Genomic DNA, 26,898 nt, shown 5'->3' with positions numbered 1-26,898 from the left:
ATAAGAAAATCTTAATTAAACAGAACTTGCAATAAAGAAGGCCTAAATATGGCTCTCTTTACAGGAAGTGTTTATGGAAGGCTGTGCAAGTCACATGCAGGGAGGTGTGACTAGGGTTCATAAACAAAGGGATTTAACTCCTAAATGGAAGAGGATTGAGCAGTGAGGCTGCAGGGGCATGTTCTATACACCAAAACTGCTTCATTAAGCTAAGGTTTTTCAGGTGATTATAGTGTCCCTTTAATAATAAAAGCAGCACAAACCTTCATTTTTACAACACAAAACAGCACAAATGTGGCATTAACGAAAAAACACATTGGATTTTTTATTTGAGCCAGTTGTAGGGGGGGGGGGGGGGGGCAGCGTCACACAGCCGCTTTGTGCTGTTTCCTTACTTTGGAAACTGTAGAAAGTTCATCTGAGATATTTATTTTTATAGTTTTTTTTTCCTTGTTATATACATATTGTTACTTTGGTTTATGTTTTTTGTGTTTATGGGCACTAAGTGAGACCTCATCTCTGGATGGTGATTCTGGATGCTGATGACATATTTCTGTGTTTATTATAAAAAGTATATTTCATTTTTATATTTTTATATTCATTCATTTGGTGCGCACATACTTAGTTGTTTTCTGCTCACCATTGATCCAATTGATCTCTAGCCTCCCTTTTATTTTAGACATTTGTATATAATTTGCAGTACATTTTTGACAGGAGAATTTTCCCACCGGTTGGGAAACTAAGAAAAATTAAGCAACAGAGGAAAAAACAGGAGGAGCTTTTAAAAAATTGAAATTAAATATTTATGCATTAAATTTATACTATATAAATAAATGAACATTGATTTTTTTGCTGCATCTCCCTTTCTTCCCTCCTTTGCTCACTTCTCTTGATTTGTGATTAAAAGTATATTACTGTCTCCGAGCAATCATCTTTTTTCCATATCAATCATCTGTGTCTTTGGAGCCATGGGCAGCCTTGTGTATTTCAATTAATGTGTAATTCAGGTATATTTCCGATTTGGAAATTTGGGTATACTGCCAGACACCAGACTGGTCAAAATTCAGACAGAATACAGTTCTGTCTGAAACTAAACTTAAGTCTAATATTTGCCTGAACCATATTATAACAATGCAGTGCATTCTGGATCTATAATTTATCATACAAAATAAGAACATGAGATGTAATCCACAAATCTACATTTATTTAGTTACAATAAATTTATCTCTGCTTTTTCGTATTAAATTGTCTCTAGAGTTCCTATCAGGCCGGAACATTATAATAAAACATTTCGGAACAAACATACAGATTACAAGGGACCAACTAGAAGATAGGATTGCAAATATCTCCATGGCCACTGTGTATTTTCCTCGGGCACTGAGTGAAGCTGGGATATAGGACACCCAGACACTGAGGAAGGCCAGCATACTGAAGGTGATGAACTTGGCTTCATTGAAACTGTCAGGAAGTCTCCTGGCCAAGAAGGCAGCAATGAAACTGATGGTGGCCAGGAGGCCAAGATATCCCAACATGCACCAGAATGCAATGGGTGAACCTTCATTACACTCAGCAGTGATAATTCTCGGTTGGGATTCTGTGTTTAGTTCAGGGAATGGAGGAACAAAAGATAACCACGTAATGCACAAGAGGAATTGTACAAGAGAACAAATACTAACTATAATGTAAGACACCCAAGGCATGGTCCATTTTATCAGATTGCTGCCTGGTTTGGTGGCCATGAAAGCACAAACCACCATGATAGTTTTGGATAAAATACAAGAGATGCAGAGGGCAAAAACCATGCCAAACATAATCTGGCGTAGAAGACACATCACTGGCTGAGGGTAACCAACAAAAGCCATAGCACATAGGAAACAAAGTGAAAGAGATACTAGAAGAATGCAGCTTAATGTGTAATTGTTAGCTTTTACAATGGGGGTGGATTTATGCTTGATAAATAGTCTTAAAATACAAGCAGGAACCAATGAGGAAGTGATGCTCCCAGTCATTATAGCAAATCCCATTGGGTCTCCAAAGGAGAGATACTCCAAGGGTTTTGGAAGGCATTGCGACTTCTGAGGATTTGGCCACTGATCCCACGGACACTTGGTGCAGCTGATAGAATCTTTAATTCAGGAATACAGGGTTACACAATAATATTTCAAACACAATATTGCAATATGTCCAATGTGGAGTTGCTAAGGAGTACTGCTGGACAATGAACATGATTTTAAAGCTCTCTTTATATTACAATAAATGTAAATTAATAATTAACTGGAATAGGTTATTCTAGTATGATGTGGAGGAGATAGACAGTATATTTAATAATATGATAGATACAATGCAATATACATCAAATGCAAATGTAGAGATGCTATAATCATCAACATACTTTGATATTCTAACCTTATCTACCACCTGCTACATGTACGTAGCGTGCATGACCCAATTTCTTTGTTCTATATAATCTGCTTTGTGTTCAATATTGTATGACTTTTGTAATCTCAATAAAGAATATAATAAATATTAATAATACAACAAATAATAAATATCTGGTGGACACTGAAGGCAAGATAATAAATCACACCACGTAACATGTTAGATGTGGCCAGGGATGACGTTGTTCTGAGAAATTTTAGGTGACTTAATAATAACAATTTATACAACTATAACATCATTTAGAACAATACAACGCATTTACACAGACTGTATTCTGCACATGTTTATTGTAGTTCAAAGATACATTACTGTGAGTATTATCACTTTATAGCACCAAGTAATAATGAGCTCCTACAGAAGAGGGTAAAAAGTATGGTAAGAGGAATGGCTTATTAGAAGAAGCTTGACCATTAAAAACAATCTTTATTTTTAATACAATATTTTACCATTAGGTTATTGTTTTGGATATGCATTCTTGACTTTTTTTTACTATTCTGTTAGCCTTTATTGATAAATAGCTTTAGGTGTCTGTCTGTGTTTTATTTGCATGCTCTTTATGCTCTCCTGGTATTTTTAGATACCAGGTTATTAAGTCCTGTATTGCACAATTTGACATCACATCGCAGGATATAAGCACAGCATGACTCAAACCTGTGAGTTGCAACTCTGGAACGTACATTGATGCAACATGGTTAGCTGCTGTTGTCAATACCTCTATTCTGTTTTGTACTCATGAAACACGTGTGAAACTATGTGGGAGTGTGTTTCTCTCTCACCTGGTATGATCACTAATTTGGTGGTAACATGCTTGCAAAGTAAACTATGGCTCGTCTGAATTGATTCGTCTGAAAAAAAAAATAGTTTTGGACAGTTTGGGATTCGTCCATGTAGAGTTTCTCTTGAACAAATTTCAACCATGAAGTCGCTTTGGTGAATAACAATTCAAGAAAACTAAATGGACGCAAAAATGTTCCGATCAGTGCACTGCAAAATATAAAATGATACACATATTTTGCAATTTGCCGTACACTGATTAATTGAAAAAGATAACCAATAGAGCAAAAAAAAAGAAGAGCTGAAAAAATATTGTTTTATATCCCCAATGTCTTATTGTAAAGCTCCAAGGAATATGTTGGTTCTATAAAAATGGTAATAACTGTCTGCTTCCAATGAAGTATTCCTGCCTATCTTACTTTCTGAACCCACAATATAGGTGTAGAATGGAGTATTGACCATTACTTGCCTGTCTGATTGGAGATCTCGCCTTGTGGACAGGGGACACACTGGAAGCAGCAGACCGGCTCTCCTCTTTTAGGTGCTTTGCGGAAACCAGGGAGACAGCTCTGACTGCAGACTGAGACAGGGATCTGGAGGTGAGGAATATTAATTAATATCTATTTCTGTTATTATATCTATCAGTGACATCTTAGTTTAAGACTGATGGCTGTGCATGTGTTGTCAAGGATGTATTGTTTGACCATAATATTTAAATAATTTAATAAAAAAACGTGAGTGGGAGAAGAATGACAAGACATTAACTAATAACATAACAGAAGTGAAATTGCTGACCCATGAGTTGTAAACACACACTACACATTTATAAAGAACACCCATAATAATAGTTTGATAGGTCTTATGTGTTATGATATAGAATATAAGATAACCATGTTAAATGGAATCTATAGCCTTGAAAATTACAATTGTTATTATGGGACTATAGGCCCTCTTCTTGCAATGTTCACCTCCCTTTGCCTTGTAAAAATTAGGCTAAATAAATATTGCTCACTCCACTTCCATTACTTCAGCCACCAGCTCCACCTTCGGTGATGTCAGCAGGCATGCTGATGTCACCTGCAATCCTGTCCAATCCAATGCTTCTTATAGAGAAGCATTGGATTGAAGAGCGCATGCGCATCAGAATATTGTGCTTCTCCAATCAAATACTGCTATGAGTACCCACCTTGGACTGACCTTATGACATGCAGAGAATATTTGTCTTTAGTATCTTTATAAATGGTCTAGAATTGGGCATTGAAAGTCATGTGTCATGGTTTGTAGTTGACACAAAACTAAGATGTCTGAACATGATATAACTTCTCTTCAATGGGATTTGGGCAAATTGGTGAACTGGGCAGAAAAGTGGCATATAAGATTCAATACAGATAAATGCAAAGTTGTGCATTTTAGAATAAGGATCCAATGAGCCACTAATACATTAAATAAGGGTTGAATTAAGGATAACATTAAATGAAAAATACTTTTAACCCCTTAAAGACCAAACTTCTGGAATAAAAGGGAATCATGACATGTCACACATGTCATGTGTCCTTAAGGGTTTAAGGAACACTTATAGATCACAAACGAGGCAACAGAATTAAATGCAGAATTAAATGCTGGTCTGTGATTGCAAACGCTAGTAAGGTGCTTTCATATATTAAAAGGGGCAATGAATCACATGTTTAAAATATAATTCTGCCTTTTTACAAATCAATTGTAAGACCCTGCCTTGAATATGGGGTGGAACTTTGTCTACAAGTTTTAAAGACAGACATTGACAAACTAGAAAAAGTGCAGAGGTGTGCTGGAAAATTAATAAGGGGTGGAAAACATTAGTAATGAAAAAAGGCTAGAAAATGTTTTCTTTCTTTAGAAAAAGGCACCTTAGAGGGAATAGGATAGCACAATACAAATATATGTAGTATCAGTACAAACTGCCATGTGCTAACATGCTCATTACCTGGATAATGCAACAGATGTCACTTACAGCAGAGGAAATGGTGCTTTGTAGAGTGAACAATAAAGATGTGGAATTCTCCTCCAAAGAGGATGTCTTATTGAATAATTTTAGAAACAAAATGTATGTGAGCAGATTGCAAATTTCATTGAGAAATGTAATTCAATGATGGAGTTAATAAGTTTCCTTGTTGTGTGACATAATTGGCAATCACTTCAAGTTAAACATGATGGGCTTGAGACTTCAATACCATTAATGTTACTATGTAGCTATGTAACATACCACACTGAACCTGGATTTGATAACAATTGAAAAAATAGGAATGTATGTTTGCACAATATCTATTTGCCTCCAATGGTTAGGTTGGCAGAATTTTTTTTTGTCGAACAGTCTTTGCAAAACAGCTTTGTATTCATGAACATGTATTCGGTATTTATGTAAAATAATCCCAAAGAATTCAGCAAAATTCTATATTCAATTAGGAAAGCACAATATTAGTGGTTTGATGTGTTTCTGAGGAGCTAATATTTTTGAAAGGGTTAAAAAATTAAGTATATAAATGGACAGACTATTTTAGAAATAGCAATTGTTAAATATCGGCTAAGCATGAAACCTGTTACAGACCAGATCTTGCCATGTTACTTTTGCTATAACTTCTGTCCATAAATATGTTTGCCTGACCTTTAATACATTGGTAGTAACCCAATTTGAAACACGTTGTCTGTGTATCACTGAACGGCTCTCCCCGAACGTTCGGTCCAATAATAAAGTGAATGGAACGCTTTGCCCAGCAGTATACTTTGACCCCAACTATTTATTTCTATCATACACCAATTACTGAAAAAATTACAAACCTTTTACCAAGAAGTCTGTCTGAATGTTAGTAAATCTATTATGGTCGATGTTCAGCAGTTTAAGAAGTTATCTTTAATTTTATGGAGAACCCATGATATGTAAATGCGTATATATTTTTTCATACCTTAAACACAGTAGCTTTTACAAAGAAGTTTCATAAGTAGATGTAATGGATTTATTACAGAAAGAGTAGTTAAAGTGTGTTAAGTTACCTGAAATCACTCCCATATACATTGAATGCATGGTGTATTTAATCAAACTATGTATTTAATCAAACTATGTTGATTTACACACTTTTCCTCTATTCCAGCGCCGCTTCGTGTTATTACTCTTTGTGCAACAACCACCTTCGGACCATCCACTGTTCCACTTGCGCTTCTCTCGAAGACTTCTTTGATTTGGCCTGCATGTGTTGCATCCCCAAGCAGGGCAAATCTCATCAGTAACATCGACACACTGTATTTCCCGTGTGCCTGAATCTGAACAGAGTAATGTCAGGTCTAAAGCACTGACTAGGAAGCTTCCTTAGCAACCACAGTGCATGCGCTTTGATTGCTATGGGTGGAGTGCAGAAGGACCTCCTGCCTGAAGTCTTTTCTGCTCTCCCTCGTCAGTCAATGCCTCAGCCTGCTCAGCAGCCCAGGCATTGACTGACAGCTGGGAGAAAATGACTTTTAAATAGTTTTCTTTCTCCTAATATATACATTTGCTAGCAAAACTGCTAGAACAATGTATAGATATAATCTTATGCTCAATCTAATGAGCATATGTTATTTGGGGCATGACAGGTGCCTTTTAAAAGATGTCGATGGAATTTTGTGATTACAGTTATATATCACTAGCATCGTCTAGCGAAGGGATAGACAACCTTCGGCACTCCAGGTATTGTGAACTACATCCCCCATAATGCTCTTACACCCATAATGGTGGCAAACATCATGGGAATTGCAGTCCAAAACAACTGGAGTGCCGATGTCTGATTGTTTGATGAATTAACTAAACAAATTAGACTGACAAACTAAACACATAAGTAAACCTTTACATGCTTGGGGTATGTTTACAATGAAGGTAAAATAAAGTGTGCCTAGAAGCAAAACATTGCAAACATTGCCACATCTAAACTTTTGGCGGAGTAAACTCTCCAAAAGTACTGACAGGTTTAGTAAGTCTGACCATTGTGTCAAAATATTTGTGTATTATTTATTTTAATGATTTGTTTTAAATGTTTTTTTTATTTAGTTTGTAATAAAAACAGTAAGAAATGAAATTAAAAAGTGCCCACGCAGAGGCTAATGGAGTCAGCAGAAAACAAATATTTATATATCAATAAGGAGAAATCCTAAATGAATATAACAGCTTCCTGTAATCATATATCAAATTAGGTTGGTTGTGTATTCTAATGTAGGCGTTTGAGTAAGCATGGTTGTTGTAGCAGAGTGATATGTGGTCTTATTGAGCATTACTTGTTTGTAAGTGGAAATTTCGGTATGCATGTAAAACGCTTACACATCACAAAATTATAATATGACAGAACATATGTAATGTTTGTTGGGTGCTGAGTAATGATAAGCCCTAGTGGGTGATAAGTGAGAAATGTACAACAATAGGAAACATATGTGGAGATGGAAATTAGTTCATACTGGCAATGACGCTAACACAATGCAAAAGTAGATTGAGTGGTAAAGCAGCACAATGTTTTCAACTCTGATTGATTATTTTATCAGTGTCTTCCACCTTCTGGTAAGGAAGTCATTCCCCTAGTTTAGGCTCTCCCTGTCTCAAATCTCAGCCTACCCAACTTCCCTATGTGGGATGCCTATGGTCAGAGATTCAAGATGTCCTGTCTGCTTCTGTGAGTGTTCCAGTGCCGCTCAGGGGCAGCGACTGGCTGCCCAGCATGAGAATTATAGTAAGGGGCATATGGGTGGGGAAAGCTGCAGAAATAGATAAGGTGAGGGAGGAGGGGGTAGAGAAAAGGAAGAAGAAAAAAATAAGGGGGAGGAATAGGGGCTTGATCGGGAAGTGTTCTTTGGCCATCATGGCTCTTCAGGACAGGTTTATTCTGTATCATAGTTGTGGGTCTTACTCTGCTCTTGGCTGATGTTAGGAATTCAATCCAGTTGAGCCATCATTGGGTTTATCGTTTTCGGTGGAGATAAGGTTCCGGTCTACGAACTGTCTAATGTCCTTGACCTCCTCCACCCACTTGTGCAGCGGTGGTGTATGTTGTTGTCTCCAGTATATTGGAATCACTGCTCTTGCAGCATTCAGAAGGCATGGAATCACAGAGCTTTTGTAGCCTTGCATCCCCAGTTGGGAGTGGTGGAGCAAGTAGATGGCAGGCTTCTCCAGGTGTGGCTCCTCTGAGAGTTTTGTGATTACTTGGCTAATCACCTCCCAGGACAGCCAAATTCAACTGCAGCACAAGCAGGTATCCGGTGTGGTAGGGTCATGTCTATTGAGGGTCAGTGGTGTCAGGTACTAGCATGTAAATATTTTGTATGAGTTCTCCTGTACTCGTGTTGATGTTAGGTTTTTTGTATCAGGAGAAGCATCGTGTCCCATTCTGTCTCTGTAAACGAGTAGGTCTTCCTCCCATCCTCTGTGGCATGGGGGGGGGGGGGGGGGTAGTTGGTACAGATTAGCCATGAACATGTTCTAGATTGTGGAGATACTTTTGGGCCCCATTGAATCCTGTAGGCATACATTTTCTAATTCTGTTGTATCCAAGGTGAGGCAAGGTTTCTGCGGGATGGAGGTGATATAATCAGCTATCTGTGATTTTGCTATGGAATGTTGGAACATGCAGTTCGTGCCTAGGAATAGCTCCTCTACTTGGCTCACTTTCCCTTCCTGATCTATCAGGACCCCATGGGGAATCTACAAGGCAACAATGCTTACATGAGGGTAAGCGTTGTCGCCTTGTAGTTTCCCCATGGGGTCCAGGGCATCAGCCAGGAAGGCTGGGTTGTTCCTCAAGGAGAGCAGTGGGCTTGGGTCGTCATCAGGAAGAATTTTGGGCCTCAGCAATGCCACAGTGAGCCTTCACAAATGAGTTGATATCTGTGAGTCATGCCCCATCAATTCACGATCCACACATGTATTGTCTGCCTCCAGTTGCACCCACTCCTTGCCGCTGTTGGTTAGTGTCCAGCTGAGTATCCTTGTAAAGTGTGTGTATCTTAATGATTTGCTGCATAAAACAACAGGATAGAAAGATGTTTATTAGGGCTAAAGAATATAATTGCTATGTGATGGACCCTCCGTCAATCGATGCTCCTAGTGGTTACCAAGGACCATCAGCACCGCACCAGACACCATAATCACTGCAGATCCCATGAACCGCTGCATCTTGGCTGGGAACTCGCTGTCCTCTACCCACCCTGGATGTATGACAGGGCTCTAGTTTCCAATTGGTGAACCTCTCCTACAAGAGAGAGTAGCAGCAACAAGCTCTTAAAAGAGCTTAGTGATTATAGTCCAGGGGAGTATACAGAGTCCCCCAGTGTAGATTCAGCCTTTTCCCCAAACATGAGACGAGGCTCTATGTTAAGGGTAAAACAAGAACTCAGCAGATCTGAGGGTTTATTGTCTTTTATACAGTTTTCCCCACAAGGTTACCACCCAGATGGACCTTTTGGAGCATAGGACACAAAGTCACAAAGCCAATCAAAACAGTATTGTACAGTTAGACACTCCCAGATAATGTACACAAACCCTCCCCTCTGCCTGTGATACAACTAACAAAGACAATGGACTAACTCAATTAACGCTAAACAGAAAAAAACATACATTTTTACAAACCCCCAAAAGTACCGGAAATGCAACATATCCCCACAAAAGTCACATCCCCTGATAGCCCCGATCTGGGTGAATAACATATCCTGGAAGTCTGATTTTTGTCCCACCGTGCCCATGGTCCCATGCCCAAAACAGTTCCATACACTCAACGACAAAACACTGCTGGACAATTTCAGATGGCCGCCGCCACATGTTTCAAAGGGGCATTGTGCTAAGTCCCAATATGCACAAGTAGTGTTGTAAAAGGCAATACACCCCAAGGGACATAGTCACAGGGCAAGAGGCTGGCAAGCAGGCCTCTCCAAAACCCATTGGCGAGGTTACTTTTGCCACATGCTGTAATAAGAGAAATCGCTCAGTGAATACATATTCTTCCCAAAGCGTTCTAGGTAAGTTTTGAAGGTCCAATTTGGATGGTGTAAGGGATTTGATTTTGTGAATTGTTTCCTAAATTTTGTAATTTGTTTGACAAGTAAAAATTCCTGGTTTAATGATTAATGCCCAATGAGTAATGGAAAAGATGTACAGATAAGAATTTAGTTGTTACCTGTTGGTCTTCAGTTCCCCAGACTATGGCACTTGTGTTGATGGTGAAGACTTGTCCAAGAAGTGCTGATGTGTCATAACTGCCAACATTGACATGCCTTACGGTTCCATTAAGGCCAAGCTGCCAGTTTATAATGTCATAAACAGCAGGTGGGTTCCTGTTTCTATCAAAGTAAAGCTCTCTGCTGTCGCTCAGTTTAACCTTCACCTTCTTCAAGTAATTCAAGAGCTGTAAGTGAAGGCATATGGAATTCATTAACCCTTTATGGACACCGCTTTTGTTTGTTTGTTTGTTTGTTTTGTACTTTGGGATACAAGACATTTTGGTATTTTTTGCTGTGAGCATCTATGACAGCATTTTACATCTTCCTCATTTAATGCACCAACCCATACTATATACTGTTTTTAAAGGACATTCATTAGTCATTGTGCTCAGATATATCTCCTAATTACAGAATGAGCCCTTCACATACCCCTGTCAAGTTTTTTAATACAGGGCTGAATGCACAACCTGCCCATTGCAATTTAAATAGCAAATGGAAGATTGGTGAACAGTGTATTTTGGGGGATTACAGTAGCGCACATATTCAAATTACTCCAAAAATGCATAACATTAAATTTTTACATACATATTGTATTTTTGCTTATTTTTTAAATTTCTTTTGTGCCACCATAATACAATTATATTAACTGACTAAGCAAAATCTCCAGAGTACAATAACACTCCACACAAATACCTTAATCCTAATCATTATCCTGACCCAAACCCTAATCCTAATCCTTAACCTAATCCAAATGGTTTCACTCTGTTAATACCAGTACTGATATTGGCATGGGGAATTCTAAGATAAAGCAACAGAGCATGGTATGTTCTCGCCATCTACTGGCTGTTTTCATTATGACATTACTATGACATTACTAATACACTATGATTGGTGCTGATTCAGACACTCTGAGTCTCCCACAGACAAGGTAGTAAAAGGTGAGAATTTGGGAGTAGCATTTTGGTAAATCCTCCACTGATACATGCAACAATAAAAAGAGGGTACGAGAGGTAGGGTAATATAGAGTAGTAATTAACACAACCAAAAGTGAACAAGAATAAGAGATGCACTTACATGAAATGAAGCTAAAGAGCTCCTCTAGATAGCGCCTGAGCTGTATGATCCCTGCCTGAGGATATCCTGGCATGTCTTTTGATCACATATATGGTCCAGGTATATTAGTATTATTTATATAGCGCCAACAAATTCTGCAGTGCTGTACAATGGGTACAGACACGTAATTGTAACCAGACCAGTTGGACGCACAAGAACAGAGGGGTTGAGAGCCTTGCTCAATGAGCTTACATGCTAGATGGAGTGGGGTAGAGTGGCACAAGGTAAGGGAAGGAGTAGAAAAGTAGGTTGGTAGAATAGTATTTGCTGAAGACTTATTGTTTTGATGACAGTTGCAAGAGAGGAATTAGAGTGCGGGGGAGGGGCGAGCTATTTACAGTTTAATTGGAAGTGAACACAGAGATGGACACTATATAGTGTGTAGTTTAGTGCTTTTCAGTGATGTTGGTATTTTAAAACTGAGTAAAATAGGAAATACACTCACATTTATTGGAGCCTAAAATGTGGCTCCGTCAAACAGCGTGGAGTGGTATGGTCGCCACTCTTAGGATATGTTGGTGCTGTGGTATCCTTTCCGTGGTATATATAAAAAGATAAAAAACAGCAAAATAGTGCACACTGTGTGATATGACAGGTGAAATAGATGAAAATTCACTTACTATTTCAGGAGCAAAGTAAAGTTTTGCTAACTTCATAAGGCTTTGGTGAGGTCAAAGTCCAGGAAATTTTTGGGTTTCAAAATGAAACAGGATGATCCAGGATGATCAGAGTATTACTATCTTTTTTAAAGTGCAATAAAACAATAAAAGAGAATGTAGAATAAAAGGGGAGGGAAGCAGCGCCTTAAGGGTGTCCACCAATCCAAATTCAGATAGGTGAATATGTAAAGGAAAGGAGGATAAAGTGCAGAATAAAGTGTAGTATGTTGAAGTTAAGGAGAATTAAATTAATAGTAATTCACTTACAGTTTTCTGGAGCTGATAACTAGCTCAAAATGTGTGTGCCTCATCAGTACAATCCCCACCTTTTGATACACTTGGTGTCTTGATCCAATGGGGAAACTCTTGATCATATAGAACAAAAACAAAAAGAACCAATATAGTGTAGTATGTTCAAAACACCAAAATAAAAAAAGTATTTATAAGGATGCTCACTCACAATTTACTGAGCCCACAACTGGCTCTCTGTGATGCACACGTAATGAGGTACTCCACAAACGCAGGTGTACAGGAGTTCCCAAAAAAATGTAAAAGCATAAAAGAGTAACACACTAACGCGCTTTACCTTATTGACAGGTTTCTCAAGTGAACACTTTGAGAAAGCCTGTCAATAAGGTGAAACATGTTAGTGTGGTATCATGTTATTTTTAATATATATTTCTAAGTCTAAAAAATTGATGTTAGTTTTATTGAATTCAGAACTTAATTTTATGCCTCTATTTCATTAAAAAAATATATATATATTATTAAGACAATTTTCAGGACCGTTCCAAAAAAATAAATAAATCATCTTTATATCATTTTTAGAGGACCAAGTTTGCTGCCCACTGATTATTCATCCAGATGACTGAGTCTTTCCATTCCTCCATAAATAAACTGGCGTAGCTGGAGAAGTTTGATAAAAGATTTTAGTTCCCAGAAACTATTGGATGACCTTGGGTGTTGGTTTCATTTTTATGAATTTTCTGTAAAAAAAATAAATAGATCACCTGAGTGAATGGATGAGTAATTTTTATGTATTGGTATTCATAATTGTTTAAGATTTGTTGATTTTTTTTTCCTTCTTCTAATAGTTGTTTTTACATACTTTTTGTTTTTAAGATGGGGTCTGAGGTAAGGTAACTATAAACTGAAATATCATTTAGTTGGTTACATACTTCACTCTTAAACATTTCAACTGGCAATATTACTAAACACCCATCTTTATCAGTCAGTTTCATCTCTTATAGTTTTATGTCTGCTTTTTCTTCTTTTGTTAAATAACTTTCATCAAACTTGCTGTTTTTATTTTCTGGTGGAAAGATAAAATGTTGATGTGGGTCTGAGATTTGTTTGTATTTCTGAGAGTTCTTGAAATTAGTGCGGTTAATATTCCTTGTTGAGTAGTGTTGCATGCATAGAATATTTTAATGGTGGCATGTCTTACGTTTTTGTTATTATCAATATATGCCTTAAAATTATTAAAATTTCAAGTTGGAGTATATTTTAATTGTTTAATTGAGACAGCTATTTCTGTAACAATTAGCGATCTTTGCGAATAATTAAAAATTCCTTCTTTAATATTATCTTGTATTTCAGAAGTGTTTGAGGCATCTTTAGAAGATGGTTGGATGATACTCTTCTTTATTACTCAAGTCTTCCTTTTTTGTTGTTGTCTTCTTCCACTTCTTATACTTCTGGGCATAGGGCTCTTTTCTTACTCTGTATTAGGTGGTATATATTTCTAAAAGATTATCATCTTATTATATTATAGATCTGTAGTTTAATCAGATGACAGGGTGTACAAGCGATTCCTCTTTATTAGTTTGTTAGGAGATGTTGGTTCTCTTAACCTTTGTCTATTGGAGTTTCGCTTTTCAAAATGTTTGTTCTGACAATAATTCTCTTTTCCCTCTGTGGTTTGGGTGATATGTAATAGTTAGTATAATTAACAATTTAATTGTGCATTTTTGTCTTTGGGAATATTTGATTTTGTATTGTGTATTGATTCATATACATATATATAGATATAAAAAAAAACAGGGCGCAAGAGTATACTGAGAACGGACAGCAGCTGAAATAGCCTGCCTTTTGGTGGGTCCCCGCTCAGAGGTCAAGCTGGTTTTAGCTCATCTTGTGCTCAATTGTCATTCTGGGGTCAAGAAGGAATTTTTTGCCTAGTTTGTTGCAAAATTGGAAGTGCTTCAAACTGTTTTTTTTTTTTTTTTTCCCTTCCTTTTGGAGCAACAGCAAAAAACAGATGTGAGGAAGGCTAAACTTGATGGATACATGTCTCTTTTCAGGCTATGTAACTATGTAACTATGTATTCTCATTGGTCCCAAAATGCAGTTCTTCAATTGTTCATACCATTATTCCTTAAACTCATTATCATCTTGATTGGAAGTTGGTACCAACAGCACTTAAAAGTACTACCCTATATAGTGTCCATCTCTGTGTTCCCTTCCATATTCCTGGAGCATATATTGAGATCAAGTGACGCACCAGAACCTCCTTGTGTGGGGATTATACCGCTCAGGCACTATCCAGAGAAGCTATTTAGTTCCATTTTCTTTAATGAATCTCTTTTTCTACTTCATTTATGGTTGTGTTCAATACTACACTATCTTCCTGCTACCTCTTCTGTCCTCCTGGCCTTTTTTTTTTGCATATATCAATGGAGGATTTACCAAGATGCTACTTCCAATTCCCCTCTTTCCATTACATCATATTTCTTCCAGTTAAGAGAAACTCTTGCCTGGGTTGTTCAGGCTGCCTTATTGACTTACCAGTACCTCTCAAGTGATGAAACCTGCCTTTTGGTGAATTTTCCTATCTCCAACAGACAGCAAGTCCAGAATTGCTGTGGCTGACAGAGGGGAGCCAATTGAAAGAGCAAATTTGAAAGAAAAAGAGATTTTCTTGTTTTTGGTCCTTTAGCTGTCTAGTAGATAGCACCCTAATTTGATATTCTGTCATTATGTGGGAATGTCCTATTAAAGTATACCGAAAAAGGAGATATCTGCTAAACAGTGCCCTAATTTGTTATCCTTAAATATGGCGATCCCAGGTAAAGGTACCAATTAGGGAGTTTTTCTTAAACTTGCTCTTTCAGTTGATAAGTCCCTAATTTGGCACCCTTAATCATGACAATCTCATGTAATGACACCATGTAATGTTACCAAATGAATGAGCCAACTACTAAACAGCTGAAAGATCAAAATTAAGAAAAAAAAGCCCTTTTCCAAATAAGTCCCTAATTTGCTATGCTTAAGAAAACTAATGGATCTGAAATAATTTGTTTTAATTTGATACAAATTTGTTTGTTTTCCTTTTATTTCTGTTAAGAATATTTTGAAATTCAGGAGCTTCCAAATTGCTGAATTTGTTAGAATTTTGGATGAAATTAAATTCGGAACTAAACGAATAGCATGTCTATATTTTATTCAACTTTATATTTGCAGAAATGTTAATAACAAGGCATGTCCGTTACAGAGGGGGTACAGCAAATATAGTATCAACAGTTCTATTGTACAATTAGTAGACAACAAACATGAGAATACTATCACATGTTTAAATGTACATCTGAAATAGAAAACTGTGCACCAGAATGGACTTGAGTAAGTTGTCAAACCATTACTAGACAGTTTTTTCTTGATGCCATAAACAGTACTGTGTGCGTTAGTGGCTATGGTGATTGAAAGCCAATTTGAGACAAACTGGAAGAATAGTTGCCTTGTGGATTATTTCACATTTCCAATTTAGATACTTTGACCTTAAAATTAACTTTGAATATCATTAATGGCTTAAAGTTTTAAATAATGTTTTCCTACTTTGGTGATTTGAATGAAATTAAAATACTGTTTAGAATAAAACGTTATCTAGGTGACAGATCATTAAATTTGACCTGTGCATCATTTCTGTGTACTGGTCCTAGTTTTTGGATTCCCATACTTTCTAGTCGTCCCCTCCCACCCCCCATAAGCATCAGTAATAGGCTTGGAAACAGTGACTCCTTTCCGAATATAGGGGAGACAATTAGAAAAGTTCAGTTTAAGGATAGCTTGAGTTAAAATTGGGTATAGATGTGCAATGTGTGTGTAAAACTTCCATCTTGACAGCCAAATTGTTGGAGATCTTGGGGCAAAAGTCAGATATTTAGGTATTCACATCTACAAATACATATTAGTACATATCATGGTTGCATTTGGGTAGGTATTATGAAATGTGGCTTGGGAGCCACCATCCTTCCCAATAGATTTGGTATATGTACAGTACAATATAGCTCAAATCCTTGTGCCTGCATGCTAGCCATTAACACATTAACCTATACATGACTACTGAACTAATAGGTCCTGTGAAGTGAGGGCTACAGACAGTGCCTGAAATATACACATGTCTACTCAAATATTTGTTTTCACACTGTGTACTTTGCCAATTCTAGAGAAAGTTTATTTATTCAAAGTTTTTAATCTGCATTGAAGTTTTTTTTTTTTTTTATTGTAGAGGCGTAGTTGGATCTATATATGATGGTGGGATTAGATGTAATATAGATGTCCAAATAAAGAATGGAGTAAGGAGAGGTGTAAGAATTTGATTTGTCGTAGTTAGCTGCTGACAAATGCTAAATAGAACCTTGGTAAAGTTCCAACTTTTCCAGGTTCACCTTTAAAGCTGGACAGATAGAAAAAAATACCTCCAATACAGAGAATAAACATGTCAAAAATATTCTGGCCTCTTTCATAGTCAGGAAGACATTTTTTGTAAATATGGAGACATCAGATATTTTGTCAGCTGTCTACAACTCATAATATTTACATTTAACATGTTGATCTTGAAAACTTATAATGTGTAATACTAAAATTCATCCTACTCCTGAGCATGGAGAAATTAAAGTGTAAAATTACCTGCCATGGCTTGAATGTCAAAATATCAGCACATTTACCAAGAACAAATAGACCTTTTTCCTTTTTGCAGGACTTAAGATCTTCCAGCGCCCTGGACAAAACATAAACTGCAATATAGATATTGTAGGTCCCTCTTAAATGAGATACGTCATTGTAATTGTTCTGGATGCTTTCCAAAGTTTCTTCTCCAGTACATGGCTTTATATCAGTGTATGTAGACATTGTAACATTCTTAACATCTAAATATTTGCATTTGAAAGATTTTTCCCAGAGAAGCTTTGCCCAGCTCCCTCCTGAAGTCATAGATGGGTGAACTTTGTTAAGGAACCCTTTAAGTCCTGGTATTGTCCCAAGTGGAATAGCTAGCCCAAGAGTGCCAATGAGAAACCCAGAATACTTCTCCATGTTAAAAAGAGTGGATGTGGACCATGCTTCACTGGCAACAAATATTTTCTTTGAAATTCTTCTTAACAACATCTCATCCAGAATAGGAATTACATTTAGGTCACTTGCAAAGATTATCACAACCATGGCTGTTGACTCCTTCATCACTTGAACTATTCGGGGAGCATTTCGGTCTGGTTGACTTGTAATAATATTCTCAGTGAAAGCCACACATGCCCCAGCCTTGACTATTTCTTGTTTCACCCATTGAATTCCCTGTTGACCATAATCATTGTTGACACCCAATATTCCCACCCATTTCCATCCAAAATCCAATACCATCTGAACAATACCTTCAGACTGGAAGGTATCACTGGGGACAGTCCTGAAGAACGATGGAAACTTATTGTTGTCACTCAAAAGGGGACTAGTTGAAAAGTGACTAATCTGTTGGGAAATGTGAAAGCAATTAAAAATAAATAAGTGTTTACAAGACCACTCCATAAACATAAATCATTTCACATCACAAATGTGACAGTTTATACAAGTTCAATAGAAATCTTGACTTTCATTATTGGGGGCACAAACCTCTCCCAGCTGTCAATCAGGCAGCTGTGGAGGCTTCCTTCTGCTAGCTCCACAGAGCTAAAAGTAGTGGCTCTGTAACGGACCACCTGGCACCCCGACTGGGTACCTCCATTACTGGATGCTCCTAGCGCTTCCAGAGGGCTCTAAGTGCTCTGCCAGACACAACAACCAGCGCAGACCCCATGAACCGCCGTAGCTTGGTTGGGGTCTCGCCGTCTCCTACCCACCCTGGACCTATGACAAGGCTCCAGGCTCCAGTGGGTGAACCTCTCCTCCAAGAGAGGGAAACAGGAACAAGCTCTTAAAAGAGCTTATAAGTGATTATCCAAGGGAGCATGCAGAGCATAGCAATCCCTTGTAGTGATATAGCTGGTTACCCCCAATAAGAGACAGGACACTAGATTGAGGGTGAAGAAGAACTGACTCCAATGAGCATTTATTCCTGCTTATATACAACTTTCCCAGCAAGGTTACCACCCACGTGGACCTTGCGGGGCACTGGAACTGTAAATCTAACAACCAACAAAAGATAAGCACACTACTTTTTACAATGAGAATCCTCCCCTCTGCTTGGGAGATAATTGAGTTAATTACTGTATCAACTCAATTATCTCCAAGCTAAAAAACATACTTTTATGCACTTTTTGTAACTTTGTGAGTTTACATGCGATATCAATAAAACTTATATTTTTATAACCAGCATAATTTGGGGACCAACATATCCATAATTCACTTGAATCGGTTAAGTGGTTCAGGAGATAGGTGGAAGTCATATTTTGACAGAGGAGGGGCAAAGCAGCCAGTTCCAACTGATTTGGCATGGTCCCTGGGACAACGCCCTGCTGGAGAACAATGGGACAGGAGGAGGGGAAGAGGAAGAGGAACACCTTCCCATGGATTCAAAGGGGCAGAAAAAGTGTCCCAAAAGTTTGAATATGTCCATACACTGTTTTTAAAGGGCCAGCACTAGTCCAAATAAAAGTCCATGAGACCAAGTAATGGTTTTAAAGGACCATACACCCCAGGGCCATAGTCATGTGGCAAGAGGCTGGCAAGCAGGCTTCTCCATAAGCCAGGGGAGCAGAGCAGTTTGGCACATAGAAAGCCAGTGGCAAATGACAGTTTGTCACAGGCTCCTTTTCAATAAGTCGTAACACAGCTCATTGAGTGGCATAGAAAAGGCACAATCAATGAGGAGCCTCTGATTGGAGTATTCTGCAGCAATGACTCGATGTCTGTGCTGAAGAAAGAGTTGAGGGCTGCAAAGTGCATGCATGTTTTCATTGGTAGTATATATACTAAATTGAGATTTTGTTTTACCAATGGATGTTCCTTTAAGATAAAACATTAATTTTCTCTAAACTTACTTATTATAGTCATGTCTTGTTTAGTTGGCAAAACATCACAATAGTCTATGAGAACATTCCGTATCTGCTGGCTATTCATATTTTTGAACCAGGAGGTGGAATATATTGTAACATGGAATGCAGTATGTTATATATAGAAAAATAGTAACTAACTGCAACCAGAGCTGACCCATTGCAATTAAATACCACAGATTATAAAATTACATATCTTATTTGGATAATTACTTTACATTCTGATTAAACATCTGTGCCATAATCCTCCACATTCTAAATATGATAGAGATAACTTAAAGGGACACTGTAGGCACCCAGAACACTTCAGCTCATTAAAGTAGTCTGGGTGCTGTGTCCTTTCTGCACTTAGTGCTGCAATGTAAAACATTGCAGTTCCAGAGAACTGCAATGTTTACATTGCAACTGGGCACGCTTCCGGAATCGAAACGCTCTGCATGAGGACCTCCAGTGTCACATTTTTCCCCATAAGAAAGCATTGATTCAATGCTTTCCTATGGGGAGGTCTAATGCTCGTGCAGCATTTGCCAGGCATGGGCATTAGACCCCGCTCATCGTGGGATGGAGGAGGGGGCGAGCGTTGACCCAGCGCCAAGGGACATCGGCGCTGGGTAAGGTATGTAAATAAAGGGTTTTTAGCCTTTTATTTACTGGGTAGGAGGCGCGGGAGGGAGGGGGGAGGCAGGGGGATCAGTAGTGCAAGGAATACAGCTTTGTATTCCTGGAACAACAGTGTCCCTTTAAACCACTTATCCTTGTAGAGCAGGATCTTCCTACAGTTGCAGTGAGAATTCCCTATGGATAAATGCATGCAGATATATAACAATTTGATGCTTTTTTCTTATTTCTTACCTGTGGGAATCTGTGGAGCCCTAGAATATGTGCCATTATAACAGACTGTGTAGAAGCAGATGGACCAATGACAGCACTTAAAGGGACATTCCCAGTGCACCGGTAATTAGGGATGGCCGTACTGCGTCCCGTCAGTACCTGAAACGTTCCCTGCATGCTCTGCTGCAAATTGTTGCAAGCATCATATGCTTGAAATCCAAGAGAAATATTAGTGAGAATATTTGGATTGCTGTTGATTTCCTGAATAGCGAATATCACGGTTTGAAGATGTTGATAGCTCTCATAGTAGAAACTTTAAGGCAAATGAGAATAACAGGAGATATGATATGATGAGTATTGGAGACAGATGAGGAACAGTTGGGTACTGGTTAGAAATTATGTCATACTAGGTTGGTGTACAATGTAATTAAAAGTGCAATCTAATACACCTCACTGTGTCCCAAAAAACACACCAAAAAAGGTCTCTTTAACACCTGGGTAACCCTAGAGCCTTCTTGTTTGGTTTCTATAGCTTTCTATCAAGAGATTTTTTTATGCCAGTCAGTAAATGGAAATATGGCTTTACTTTTTGTCAGCATCAAAGAAGTCTGGCTCTTGTAAATAGCAAAGACAAAAAGGGAATGGTGTGCACACACGGAACTTGCATTTCTCTGTAGTATTGCTCCCATAGAGATTACAATTCATGCATAATAGAGATTAAGGAACAGTGCACACATGAAAATACAGTTTTACATTTTATAAGGTTACTTAAAAATCACCTATCTCATTAAACTATGGGGATTCTGTTCCACCATACGGCCATTTTGTGTTAAGCTCACCGCTACTTCACAGCACCCTGAAATATTTAATGAACTTTAAAATATCTGATGTGTTGTAGAATCTTGTTTTTGTGATATGAATATTATAAAGTCTTTATTCAAACTTCTTTTAGACACAGGATGTAACTAGTATTACAGACGTTCATTGTATATGGATGGTCACCACATATGGTTCATGTTAAGATAGAGTGATGAAGGCCTGTTTATAGTAACCTTTGACCTAGTTTTGCAAGCCAGACTCTCTGTGTATTACCAAGGCTCACATTTCTAAAGTTATTCATTAATTTAACCATGTATATAGATCTTCTTTTGTGTAACTTCTATTTTACCGCCTAAATATAATGTATGGCTTTAATAATACATTTCAAATGATACTAAGCCACTACCCTTTTTCTATGATAGCCACTTATTTTAAAGTAAGGCAACCTTATTTATACGCCCCTATATAACTGCATTTTAAACCTATAAAAACTGATTGTAGCTAAGGATTTTTACCACTACTTTTAACAAAAAAAATGGATACAGAATTCCACATCCTCATTGTTCGTACAGTAAAAAAACCTTCCTTTGCCTTAGATGAAATCTTCTTTCTTCCAGTTTAAACACATGACCTCGTGTCCTATGTAAAGTCCAGTTTGTGAATAGATTTCCACTCAATGGTTTGGCCCCCGATATATTTGTATAAAGTTATCATGGCCTCTCTCAAGGGACATTTTTTTAAATTAAAGAGGTTTAACCTTAAAAATCATGTGTTTGTGTTTTGCACAATTCACTTGTGCTTGAGGAACAGTTTATGAATATAAAATAGTTGGATGTGTGTGTTTGCAGTTATAGTCTATAAATACAGAAAAAAAACATTAATAGTGATAAAGTACTCAGTACAGTATGTGGAGTGATGTAATTCAGTGGTCCCACACACAGTCCTCATGGACCACCAACAGTCCAGGATTTATGTATTTTTCATTTTTATTCAAATGGAGATACTGACAAAACCTGGACTGTTGCTGGTCCATGGGGACTGGGTTGGGGACCACTGGTGTAATTAACACTAAACCAAATGAATAAACATGCATGCAGTATTTATAGCACTTACTTGTTACATGATGTCATTGGTGGCCTCTCATTGAAGAAGACTTGTTGCTTCATATTGTCCATATGCAGAGGTAATATCACCCCTACCATTATATCCCCAGGCTGTGACATACCTCCAAGTTCTGTGACAGGCAGTCTGCATCGCTGGGTTTCAGAGTAAAACACCGGAATGCGGGCAAACACAATTAAGTGCCAGATCACTATATATACACTAAACTCCATGATTCCACTAGAAGAAAAGAGTGCAACAACTTATACTTCATGGTGTCACTTACTGCAAGCAAAAAAAGCAATTGTATCGCTCACTGTGACTATAATATGTGATTTTACTAAGCTGCTTCATGTATAGGGTTCCCACTGGTTGGAACAAACCTGGTAATCAATGTACAGTAAAGGATTGTTATAGGAGTGTGTCTGAGTCAGAACATTAGTAATATCCGATGTGGCAGGCATTCCGCATAGGGTTACATCTGTCAATACTTATATAGGTCTTAACTTTATATTTTTGGATAAGCTTTCCAAATGATTTCCATATATTTAATTTTTTTATTTTTTTACATTTTGCTATTTATGTATATATTGGATTTTTTTTACATTTTTTTTATGGTAGTGCAGAGTTATACATACTGTAACGGCACCCCCAGGCATAAAAGGGGTTAAACCGCCGTTTAGTAGATCTTCACCTTCCAGAGATACAGGCACAGCTACTGCAGAACACCAAACTCCCGAACTGGATACAAAATAGCACTCCAAACTCCCGAACTGGAACCTCACGAATAGCTGATAGCAGACGAACAGGTAAAGCAGACAATCAGCTTACACTCCTTGCTATCAGTCTCTAACAGCATACAGTAAATCCCCCAAAAGACGAGACAGAGCTCTGTGTTGAGGGTCAAGGAGTGGTCTGTTTTATTGGCACCAAAAGAACCTTCGTTTATGACGGATTCCCTTAGATAGGACCACCCACAGGGTGTTACAATACAACCAATCATACACGTATATTACAGAAACACTCCCAGCAATTACACACAAAATCCTCCCCTCTGCCTGTGATATAATTATGTTACACAATGGTTTAACATAATTATCACAGACAGTAAAAATACAGTTTTTACACATACCCTGTAACTTTAAAACCATACATCCAATCTCCATAAAACTCATCATATTTTAAACATAAACACTCTCAAAACACTCTCAAAAATCATACCAATCCCTCCAGTGGATAAAAAGATAGACGGAAGTCCTTTATGACCGACCGCAAGCACATTTTCCTGCCCAAAACAGTTCCATAGAGTTGGGCTGTGCGTTCAGTGAATTTCCTCAGAAAAACGGCTAAGTCCCCTTCGAATGCACAAACGGGTCCGTTTGTGCAAATAGCACACTGTAACAGGAGGTTCGAATTGTCGAACGTACTTCGACTTTAACCGAAGTGTCGAAGTGGAGGTGACGGTAAGGGTCAGCGGTGTTCGTGTATTTGCATAGCCGATTTTAGTTCCATAGATTCTTCTTACACCGCTGACCGCGTTTGACTAAACGCGTTCGACACTTCGACGACTTCGGCAACTTCGGCACTTCGGCTGCATCCGAAGTGCCATATAAAAAGTGCCAATCCTTCCCCACAATATTTAAAGGGCCAGAATGAGTGACATACACTCTGGAATGGCCGAATACTGTTTTTAAAGGGCCCAATCTCCCAGGGCCATAGTCCAGAGGCAACAGGCGGGCAACCAGGCTCCTCCAATGCAATGTGGCGAGATTGGTCTCGTCACACATACATACATGCCACAAGATGGCATGAAATAAGCATATTTACAACGAAGGTATAGGACATGTCAAAAATAGTGCACTTTTTAAAAAAGAAAAGAAACAAGATGAAATAAACTAAACGTGTAAATAATGATATAAGTAAACAAGCATGTCTAAGAAACCATAGCTAGAGTAAATAGCATTAAAATCAGAGGCATTGGAGAATCACATGCAAATAGACCACTGATACCCTATTCTTATGCAGAGACAGTTGGTGTAAGAACAAAGAACAAAAAATAGCATTTGTCTGCTTATGTTTAACTGGAGGTAAGTTAGGATCATGCTATAGAAACCAACAGCTTGAGTAAAAATAATGCTACTAGGCATCAAAAGTAAAAAGATCCAACTGGCCTTACTTTGTAATTAACTTCTCCATATTTAGTTGAGCCTCACTCTTTCTTGTTTGCCAGTTCATCAATGTTTGCTGGTGGTCTGGTCCTTTTTTCCTTAGCTACCTATCCTGTATCCAGAGGCCTGCCCTGCCTTACCTGTCCTGTTTCCAGAGAGGCCTGCCCTGCCTGTCCTGTTTCCAAGAGGCCTGTCCTGTTTCCAAGAGGCCTGCCCTGCATGTCCTGTTTCCAAGAGGCCTGCCCTGCCTGTCATGTTTCCAAAAGGCCTGTTCTGCCTGTCCTGTTTCCAAGAGGCCCTCCTGCTACATTCAAATATCTGTTGTGTTTGTATTTTATTTAACTGCCTTACTTAAATATCAATACACATATTTTTTTGCCTTGATTCTGAATTCCACCCTAGAGAGGTTGCTGCACTGGTCAGCACCCCTTCCAGACCATACTCCCGACAGCCTGTCACGCACCAGTCTCAGTAGGCCTAAGATTCAGTCAATGTTGAGTACTGCAGCAGCATCGTGAACTGGGCAAAAAATGTTGAGTGCAGGGTTTAGGTTTTCTGACTTTTGCTTTGAGCCACGTTTGTAGAGAAAACAGCAAATATGCTTTAAATGCTCAGGCAGATGGGAGCCACAGTAAAACATGTCCAGCCATCTTAGATGTCAGGCCCCACCCCCATTGACATGATTTTTGTATATGATATATTTTAAACATTTTGATATTTAAAAAAATTATAATTTTAAAAATGTATCCGAATATATTGAATCATTTGAAGAGCTTATACAAACATTAAATCAAGACCATAACTGGCACACATTTATTACAATTCAATTACCCCAAATATATAAATAAAAGTAGTTCAGGAATGGTTTAAGGGTATATGTTTGCAGGACGTCAGTACAGGCTATGTGGTTGAAATTGGTGCAGTGGGCTGCCAGTTCTGGAATGAGTTAAGGTATTTTGAGACAATCAGGACAGGATTTATTAGAAGCGTTTATTTTAGGGAGGTCAGCACAGAGACAGCACTCCATATTTTGGGCTTCTGAATACAGCAATAGGATTGTGTGAGTATCTCAGAACAGTTATGGCAGAGTATATTCTGAGAATACCGGAGCAGGAATGCAGAGTTTATTCTAAGCATATCAAAGGAGGAATAGCAGAGGTACATTTGTGGAAGGGGCTAGTTCAGGAAAAGCACAGTGCATTTTAGGGATATCAGTACAAGGATAGTAAGATGTATTTTATTTAGGGGCAGTACTGAAGTAACAAAAGTTTGCTTTGGGCATAGGCAGGCACAAGGGCTCAGTTGGCACTATGTCTTCAATGTAGGTTCCGTTGTGCCATTACTGCAAGTCCGAAACAGCTCTTTATCAGGTAAAAGATGAAGAATATTTATCTTTGTAAATTATATTCAACAATTTAAAAATCAATAAGAAAAATAAAAAATAAACTATATATATTTACATATAAAAATACAAAATTGCTTGCACTCCTGGAACAGGTAAATAATGTGCCCAGTGCTGGTCAGGCAAATAGCATAGAAAAACAGAGAATGACCGCACTCAGGGACTTGTAAATATCACTAAAACTTAACTTTTAATGTTAAAAATAAATCAAATCAACGTTTCAGCCCCATATTTGGGCTTTCATCAGGATGGTAAAAACACAGACAACATGATTCAAGCTCATATATATACATAATAAAACATAAACTCACCAGCCTCATGTGTGTGGAGTCCAGCAGCCGCGTTCAGCTTGCACGTGGGATTGCCTAGCAGACAGAGACACCCAGAGAAGATAGACACAGCATTCCAAACTGTTGCTAAGCAACATCTCAGGCACCTCGATGGGTGCTGCGATGGCACCGAACTATGCCAATAGCTATATGTTTCAGTTTGAACAAGAACATATTTTGAAACCCTATTCTGATAATATTCTTCTCTACAGACGCATCATTGATGATTTATTATTCATCTGGAAGGGGGATATCAACTCCATCAATACAGCAATAAGTGCAATCAATGAGATGGAAACACCAGTTAAGCTCACTCTTGTTGCAAGTCCTGATGGGGTTGATTTCCTAGATGTGCATGTACACAGACAGGAGCAGCATTTGGCTTACAGTTTATACACTAAGCCGTCCGATCGTAACACCTTGCTGCACGCAGAGAGCTTTCACACTAGGCATCTCAAATCCTCACTTCCCTACTCCCAGTTCCTGAGGGTACTCAGGAACAACTCTGATTCTCTGAACGCTCAGACACAGATACAAGACATGTGGAATACATTTAAGGAAAGATGCTACAATGAAGTTACACTGCAAAAAGCATGGGAGAGATGTCAGTCTGATAGTGTTAAGGACACACACAACTTGCCTAGACTTGTATTCCCGAGTACCTTCTCAACCATTTCATCTAAAATGAAGGAATCTGTGAATAACTACTGGAAGATTTTGGCCAATGACCCATCCTTACCAACTGATTTTCACCAGCCACCCATGATGTGCTATAGGAGAGGTAGTAATTTCCGTGATCTT

At 38.2% G+C, this 26,898-nt stretch overlaps 1 protein-coding gene across 1 annotated transcript; it reads right to left on the bottom strand.

Moving 5' to 3' along the window:
* Positions 1–1,202: 1,202 nt before the first annotated feature.
* Positions 1,203–22,263, bottom strand: LOC134601909 (extracellular calcium-sensing receptor-like). The gene is made up of 7 exons (XM_063446414.1): positions 22,211–22,263; positions 20,300–20,591; positions 17,097–17,927; positions 12,778–12,816; positions 10,377–10,604; positions 3,683–3,806; positions 1,203–2,125 (listed from the first exon to the last, which is right to left on the bottom strand). Exons 1-7 carry the CDS (start codon positions 22,261–22,263, stop codon positions 1,203–1,205), a joined length of 2,490 nt encoding a protein of 829 aa, XP_063302484.1.
* Between the last annotated feature and the right edge of the window lie 4,635 nt (positions 22,264–26,898).

This window comes from Pelobates fuscus, chromosome 3 (genome assembly GCF_036172605.1).
Source record: "Pelobates fuscus isolate aPelFus1 chromosome 3, aPelFus1.pri, whole genome shotgun sequence".
Classification (NCBI taxonomy): domain Eukaryota; kingdom Metazoa; phylum Chordata; class Amphibia; order Anura; family Pelobatidae; genus Pelobates; species Pelobates fuscus.
Note: the sequence above shows the minus strand (reverse complement) of the source record. Positions and strands in the feature narration are given on the sequence as shown.